The sequence below is a fragment of the Myotis davidii genome, unplaced genomic scaffold, assembly GCF_000327345.1.
Source record: "Myotis davidii unplaced genomic scaffold, ASM32734v1 scaffold225, whole genome shotgun sequence".
NCBI lineage: Eukaryota > Metazoa > Chordata > Mammalia > Chiroptera > Vespertilionidae > Myotis > Myotis davidii.
Genome location: NW_006296222.1, coordinates 3,037,945 through 3,046,589, shown reverse-complemented (window position 1 = coordinate 3,046,589; position 8,645 = coordinate 3,037,945). Strand labels below are relative to the sequence as shown.

At 41.8% G+C, this 8,645-nt stretch overlaps 1 protein-coding gene across 1 annotated transcript in view; it reads right to left on the bottom strand.

Annotated features, from left to right (window-relative positions):
- Positions 1-2,148: 2,148 nt before the first annotated feature.
- CPE (carboxypeptidase E) overlaps positions 2,149-8,645 on the bottom strand; it is an 88,061-nt gene continuing 81,564 nt past the window's right edge. Inside the window, 3 exon segments of the mRNA XM_006771082.1 lie at positions 2,149-2,955; positions 3,704-3,822; positions 6,965-7,064. Coding sequence (XP_006771145.1) covers positions 2,857-2,955; positions 3,704-3,822; positions 6,965-7,064 — 318 coding nt within the window. The 3' untranslated portion in view covers positions 2,149-2,856.

Sequence of the window (8,645 nt, the reverse complement as noted above, 5' to 3'; positions counted from 1 at the left end):
TCAAAATGTGTTCATTATTTCATTAAAATCAACTGCCCAGTCCCCTCCCTTTCTGATTTTTGTTACCTAAGACAATTCGGCTTTGTTGCTCATAATCCAGATCTCTTTAACCCTGAGCCCTCAGATCCTCCATGTTCTTGTCTGTTCTAATGTTTAGTTTCAAATCAAAGCAAAAGCCTTACTTCAGAGTTTTCATTTTATGCTAAGTTTATATGAGGCAATCATATAACATAACCTCCAAAAGCTCAGTATCATCTTGGACTGTATTAAGAGAAGTGCCATATTCAGAAAGTGAGAGATATGGGCCCATGTTACTTCTGCAAAACAAAACAAACAAAATAACACCACACTTAAAGCATTAAAGTATTATACCTCTTAAAAGATTTTAGGAATTCAACATAAAATGCCAATTTCTCCCATTCTGAGTTCAGAACCAGTTGAAAAATAAGACCCAGGAGACCAATAGAGGTTAAACTGTCAGCTTTATTTATAAACTAATGGGAGAATATGACATTTGATCTATGGATCAAAGATTAATACTCTATGCCCACAAGCCCACCCTGCATTCCCGCACACACGCCCAGAGCCTACTTAGCACCCAGGGGACTTGGGAGCTGTGTCTGCCTGGGGCAGGGAACACTGGGGAAGGGGAAGCTTACAGTCCTTTGATAGAGTTGTTTCCCCCAATTCACTCACCTGTCACCACCTGACCTCTGCAAGGAGTGTCAGGGGTGGGGCTAGAGGCCAGGAGTCTTATTCCAGTGGAGGTCCTTCAACACGGAAACATTGACCAACGAGGGGAGTTTCTTTCCCAACAGTACTCAATTCTAGACCCTTCATTAGATTAACTCAGAGCAGGCTGAGAGCATGACGAGGGCAGCGGGGACCTTTGAAGCCCTGTATAATCACAAATGGTTGCAAGGACAAGACTATATGGGAACCGCTGAACGGGTAGTTGACTTGGTCCTACATACATTCCACTTGCCTCCCCCACAATACCTGCTGCATCCAGTTCAGTTACGAGAGGTCATGTGACTAGTTCTGGCCAATGAAATGTGAGCAGAGCTTGTATGTGTCACCTGTGGGCTAAGGCAATGAAAACTTCGTTATTGGTTCTTCAGTCTCCCTGTCCCTCTTCTGCAATGACTGCAGCGGTCTCTACACGGTGTGGTGAAAAGACATATTTCTGTCTGCTGCCCAGTACAGTTACCTGAGTAAGAAATACACTTCTACTGCGCGTAAGCTGCTATCTATTCAGGAGTCTATTATTACAACAGGTAACGCTATTTTTAAAAAAATTCTGTATCTGAAACACTCAACCAAACCAACACACACAGACACACATGCACACACACAACACCCCTACACCAGTGGTTCTCAACCTCCCTAATGCTGCGACCCTTTAATACAGTTCCTCATGTTGTAGTGACTCCCAACCATAAAATTATTTCGGTTGCTACTTCATAACTGTAATTTTGCTACTGTTATGAATTGTAATGTAAATATCTGATGTGCAGGATGTACAGTGGGGCCTTGACTTACAAGTTTAATTCGTTCCGTGACAGTTTCATTGTTACAAATTGAACATAATTAAAGCATAGTGATTAATCACAAAAACAATATGTAATTATATATGTGTTTTCTGATGGTCTTAGGCAACCCCTGTGAAAGGGTCGTTCAACCCCCAAAGGGGTCGCGACCGACAGGTTGAGAACCGCTGCCCTACACTCAGTCACTCAGCATTGCTCACACCTACTCATATTTTAGGTCTGGGCCTAGATGCATCAGAAGCCATCCCTGAGTCACCCCATCCAGTCTATTTAAGTTGCTCTGACATTCTCTCTCTCTACACACTATTCTTTCCTGTCATTCTACTCATTCCCAATTCATAATTACATATTCATTTGTATGTGTATTTAAAGTCTGTGGCCACCATTGAACCATAAAATCCAAGGAATCAGAATCTTGAGACCCTTACAATAATAGACAGCGAGCTTGCACTATGCGCGGCAGACAGCCGTCAGTGAATAAATTTGAAAATGCAGAGGATGCACAAATGAGAGGCCACTATCAAGGGAATACCTTTATATCATGAGACCACAACGCTAGACCAAAATCACAAGAGCATTCAAATACAGACCATGGGGGTGGTGTCGTTTTTTAACCTTTATTCATTTCTAATGCAACTCTGGGTCAATCTACAACCACGAGGGAACCTAAACTTGAAAGGAATGTTAACAGGCAGTAGAGTACAGCAGTATAGCCCCTGTATGTACAAGCAAGACATCAATTTCCATTCTTTTCAGAAAACCTCTTGCTAACCACTTACATTTTCTTCCCAAAAAATGCATTAACAAGATCATGCTTACGTATATAGCTAGTCAGCACAAGAGACAAATGACAATTTATACTGAACTATTTAGGTCTTTCAATATAGTGTTCACAACTCCAAGCCGTAGCTATTGACCTTTTCAATGGCATTCATTATGTGACATTGTCACCAATTATACTAAAAGGCATTCATTAATTTTTAAAAGCTAGAATGACTCAAAAAGTCCTGCACTGTAAATAACACATGGAATATTGCAGTTAAGTCTAAGATGGCCAGATCACTTAAATCTTTTCTACAATCCCTTGTATAATATGCATAGGAAAATGAACGTTCTGTAAGAAGAAATAGAGCAAGTTATTGTATTTTTACCTCTAAGAGTTTATTTATTTTAAGTAATGTCTATTAATATTTAGATGATTGAAAATAAGTCAACATTAAAAACTAACTGCACAAACTCTAAAAGAAAACGGCCACGTTACATCAGACTACATTGTACAGAACAAAAGCAGCTAATTAGATACTTTTTAAAAATTTAAAGTTTCTGACATCATTTTCCACCATTCCATCAATTCTTCCTTTTCCTCCTCTTTCCTTTCAGAAAATGACTCCAGTTCAAAATCAACCTAAAAAAGAAAATCAGGAATATATTGTTATCAAAGTGCATATGTATTTTTAAAAGCTGAAATGAATTTTAAAAAAAAAAGAGTAATCTCAGAGCTTTTAGGATAAGCTCAATTTAGCCACTTGAATTAAAGTATACCCTAAAAAATCCCTCACAATAAAGGATACTTGGAGAGGGGGAGGGGGAGACAATGCAAAACCATTACGTTTGAACTGTGTTTTGATCTAACAGCTTTGTAGGATTATTTAAAAGCAGGACGTTTAAAGGCAGATTATGTCAAGGCAGTCTTTAGTAAGGACTTCAGTAAAGCCGGGAAAAAGATGTCGCTTATAATTAATTTTCTGCCTTTGACTATTCGGTGCGCTTCTCCTGTCAACCTTGAATTTTCTCCTGCTCCGCAGCTCAGTGTCCCGGCATCGCCAACCACAACGCTCTGCTTTTCAGAATCTCGAAGATGCTCACTCATCCCCAAACCACCATGGAGGCCAACGCCCCAGGAACTCAACTCTCCTTGGGAACAAGGCGTCCTCGTCAAGTCCACGGAGAATCGAGAGACAAAGAGCAAGGGAAGGGGATCTCATTCCCTCCCTCTCCTCAGCCTGAGCCATGGCCGAGGCAGGGGCCGGGCTGAGTGAGACCGTCACTGAGACAACGGTGACCGTTCTCATGAAGATTGAGTAAAAGCCACTTAACTATGCCTGGCACACACAAGTGCTTAATCAATCCCAACTGTTAATACGATGACTTACTCCAACAGCAGGACTGTAAGGAACCGCCACTTTCTTTGTTATCGCCAGATAGCCTGGAGCTGAGGCTGTGAGTTTATAGTTTCCAGGTACAAGCAGCCTCCAGTAATCGCCATCCTTTGCTGTAAGGAAACAAAACGTCAAATCACAAGGCACATACATGACATGCACAGTAATACCCGCGAAGGAATACCCAGTACACCTCAGTTCAACTCCTTTTGTTCCCATTTCTAAAGCAGGTATTAATGGAATTCGATTCATTTTTATCTGCTAGAGGGCATCAGTTCCCATATCAGTTTTACAGATATGAGTGTTAAATTGTCTAATAAATCTCCTAAGATAATCACTCTCCATAATCACATCAGGACTAACACAGATTAAAAAGACATACACAGCCCGAAAGCGGTGGGATCAGAGCATCTTTCTTATTCTTGCCACGCATCTCTGGGTGAGGACCTAAAGGTCGGAGAGTCTAGATCAGTGTTTCCCAAGGTGTGGCCCAAAGACACTCTCACCAGAATCCCTGAGGCACTTGGTAGACATTTCGATTTCTAAATTGAGTCTGTTGGTTGGATTGCCTTCTAGGGACTGTATTTTCAGCAAGTTCTCCAGAGATTTCTTAAGCTGAGTTACATGTGCCCCTCTCTCACTCTCCATGTACCCAGAGTTCCCTACTGACCTGGACTAGCTTCCATGGCCCACCACTAGAATCACTCTCACGCATATGCCTTCAAGTCACTGCTTTTCCCGTGTGGCGAAACACGCCTGGCAAACTGCCAACCCTGGATAACTCCGACCCTCCCCTCTACACCTGCCCTGTGGGGTGCAAGGAGCTGGCGAAGGCACGTGCCCATGCTGATCTGTCTCTGATTCATAAACGCCAACCTTGCACACTAGGTCAGTGCAGATAGATCCCTGGGGGACTTGTCCAGATGCAAATTCTAATTCAGTAGCTCTGCGGGGAGGCCTCAGATCCTGCATTTCTAACCAGCTCCTGGGAGACGCTGATCCAGCTGCCGGTGGGGGCCACACCTTGAGCAGCTAGGTCCCTGGAACAATTCACACTTCCTCCTGTCTCCTAACACCACTCAGACAGCCTCATCAGCCCTCTCAGTCCACGCTTTACCTCCTCTCTCACTGTGAAACTAAAACAATCGGCAAAAACAAGGCCCCGTCACCATCCCTTCCCACCTACCTCTAGACTCCACATCTCCTTTCAGCCAGCGCTCATTTCTCTCCTTTGCTTTATAGCAAAGTTCCTGAGAAGACTGGTCAGTACTCTCTAAGCCAGTGGTTCTCAACCTTCTGGCCCTTTAAATACAGTTCCTCCTGTTGTGACCCAACCATAAATTATTTTCGTGGCTACTTCATAACTGTAATGTTGCTACTATTATGAATCGTCATGTAAATATCTGATATGCAGGATGGTCTTGGGTGATCCCTGTGAAAGGGTTGTTCGGCCGCCAAAGGGGTCGTGACCCACAGGTTGAGAACCGCTGCTCTAAGCTCTCTCCTCTTACCCTTTCTTGGGCCTCCCGGAGCAGGCTGCCACCCCACCATGGAAACGGATTTTGTCAACATCTTCCACTCAGGCTCCTTCACAAGGCTCACCTGCCGGACACTTTTCAGCCCTCCTTTCCTGAAACACTCCCAGGCTCCAGGACGGCGCACCCAGACGTCTCTCTACCCCGGACTTCATTGCTGGCTCCTCCTCATCGCCCTGCCCTCGAACAGCTGGGGTGTCCCAAAACCCGGCCTCCATTTTTATTCCTTTCTGCCTATGTTTATTGCCTAAGTTAGATTTTACTAAAACTTCCACATCACAGAATGCAGAGAAACTAAGGTCTGTGTGGCACACCAGGGTTAACAGATAGGAGAGGTTTTCTGTAGCCAGAAGGGATTGATGCCTGGGTGTCATCTTCAACAGCCGACCTCCTGAGGGCCACGGGGCCAATATCTTAGTGCAGATTCTGATATAAGCTTGGAAAGGGGTGCTGGCACTTAGTGCGTTGATGGATTATTGAATAAATTAATAAATGAAGTTTTAGAAAACAAAGAAGGATTTAAAATATAAGTTATAAATGTGGATATTAAGAAAGAGGTAGTGGTATAAAGTGGTTTGAGAAATAAGTTAAAAATTAATTATAAGGCCTAGAAATATGTAGAGTTTATAGCTAAAAGATATTAATTTGGTTGTTGAAAAGATCCCATCATATGACAGTTAAACTAAAATGAGTGGATAAATGTCATTAACAGGAATAGGTAAGTTTGCCAGGAAAATGTATCATTTTGTCCAAACTGGGAAAATTGAAATATGGTTTAAACCTCAAAACAACTAACATCGACTTCAATTCTATAACAACCTGTTTAACGATGAATGGGTCCTGATTTACTACATGGAGTAAATGAAGAAACGTATGAGAAATCCTGGATGCACAATATACTGGCAGTTATCTTTTTCCCACTCTTTTCATTCCCTCCTCAATGAACAAGTCATTAACACCATATATAGATATATAGATATATAGGTATATAGGTATGTAGATATATAGATATATAGATATATAGACATATAGGTATATAAGTATATAAGTATATGGATATATAGATACATATTGTCCAAAAAAGTACATACACACACTTTTAATAATTATAAGGCAGTGTTTGTTGAAATACATTTCATTTTCAAACTTGAGCTATCAGCTGTTAAAGTGTATATACATTTTTGGGACATCTACATATTGGAAGGGAGAAAGAGAGAGAAACGTTGATTTGTTGTGCCACTTATTTATGCATTCATTGATTGATTCTTGTATGTGCCCTGACCAGGGACTGAACTGCAACCTTGGTCTATTGGGATGGTTCGCCAAACAGCTGAGCTACCCAGCCAGGCCAGCACCTCTTCCTAAGAGAAATTTTAAAAAGGCACTGGTATTTTAACGCTAGCGGATTCTTTTTCCTTTGCCTCACGAACAACAGACTCTCCAGTGGATGGCACCACCTTGCAGCTCTGCAGTGAGATACCTGAGGAAAGAGCGCCATCTGCTGCACCCCAATTATTAATCGCAGCAGCCAGCCTGGGTAACTGCCTGAGTTGCTCCCTTAAGGAAATTTAACTAAATTAAAGCTGAGAGAGAGAGAAGGTAAAGAGATAGGAAGCATTTAATTATTTTGCTTAGAGCAGCATAATTATTATAACTATGATAAGTAGTTGGGCTCCTGTATATAATATGAGAGCCTCAGATCACGGCAGAGAACACCCACCGGATGTAACATCGTGGTCTATTCCTTCCACTGAGATGGTTGCATTGGCAATTGGTTTACCCTGAAGGTCTCGGACGAACCCTTTAACTCCTCGGTGTACCTGTGAAAGTCAAGAACACCCAGAAAATTCACATTAGAAATGACCTAAAAGTCCATCTCATATCAAGCATCTCCTTATTTTCTAACAAAATACTGTAGGTCCCCAAAACATGCTCAAAAGGCCACTGGATGTTTTGTGCACTCTTTAATCTGCTTTTTCTCAAGTGGGCAAATGAGAAGTAATCCCTCCAAAACTGACATCTTATGCTGAGTCAAGGAAAGATTTTGCAGTACCTTTTGAACCACCAAAACAAAAACACAACAAAATGGTATCTTTAAAATAGTTCTGGTCTTAGCAGATTTCATTACTTCCTGTTTTAAATGTAGTTACCTGTGATTATCGTATATGGTCACTATCAGTTAACAAGACTATTACAACATGAATACTTCTTCATTCTAGATAAAATGATATATGCTGCGACTACTTTGGCATCAAACCCATTAACAGTATTGTTTTTGTTCAAAGTAAGTGGCATGAAAGATCACTGAACTTCATAACTGAAAACTGCTTAGAAATTAAATGGAAGAGCTGTTATTGAGAATAACACCCTTGAATTAACTTGCAGTCATCAACTAGCTATTGCGATGCAAACTACAAAAAACAGCTTTTTTCTTTATTTTTAAACGATAATTCAACTAAGTATGTGTTAGAAGTGACCATCACTTCAGGTTTTTGAGAAAGCACTGCTTCTGGAACATCAAATGTTAGTTCAGTTTCATTACTTAACAAACCTATGTCCCAACCTCCCAAATGCTCAGGCTACTTCTCAATCTGGCCCCAGAAAATGATGTTCCTTTAGCTACTGATGACATGTGAATATTTCCTTACAGAAAGTAGAATAAGCCTCATGTGTCCCTTTATGAACAGAGAATAAATCTGTCAGTGGTACAATGTTTTATGGAAGAGCTGACCCTGGTTATCAGCAAATGTTTTGCATGTCCCATTAAAAAAAAACCTCTGGAGTCACCACGGTGTGGGGAAGCCCAGATTAAGTCCTAAGAAGGGAGACCACGGGGGGCGGGGGGGGGGGCGGGTTGCCATGAAGATGGAGAGATGTGCAGGAAGCCCTGGCTACTTCAGCATCCCCACCACCCCAGCTCCAGGCCCCACCTGACTCCACCCCCATGAGAGTCCCGAGTCAGAACTGCCCAGACATACAACTCATTCCTGACTCCTCAAAAACCCTGAGTGATAATAAAATGACTGTTACTGTTCCAAGCCACAACCTCTGGGGGTGATTTGTTAGGTAGCAATAGAGCATTAGGAACCCCCTTTCTATAGAAGAAAAGTGCATTCGGTTAAAATGAAGTTTATACAATTATTATATAGAATAATTAAAAATGTGTTGAAATTTAAAGTTTACATTTTGGTATATGTTCTGGTTTCACAAATAGAAATATTCTTACGGAGAACCAAGATGGCGGCATAGGTTAACGCCGGAGTTTGCCGCCTCGAACAACCATTTCAAAAGTGAAACTAAAAGACGGAAGGGACATCACCCAGACCCACAGGAACGCTGGCTGAGTGGAAGTCCTACAACTAGGAGGAAAGAGTAACGCATTCGGAGACTCAGAGGAGGCG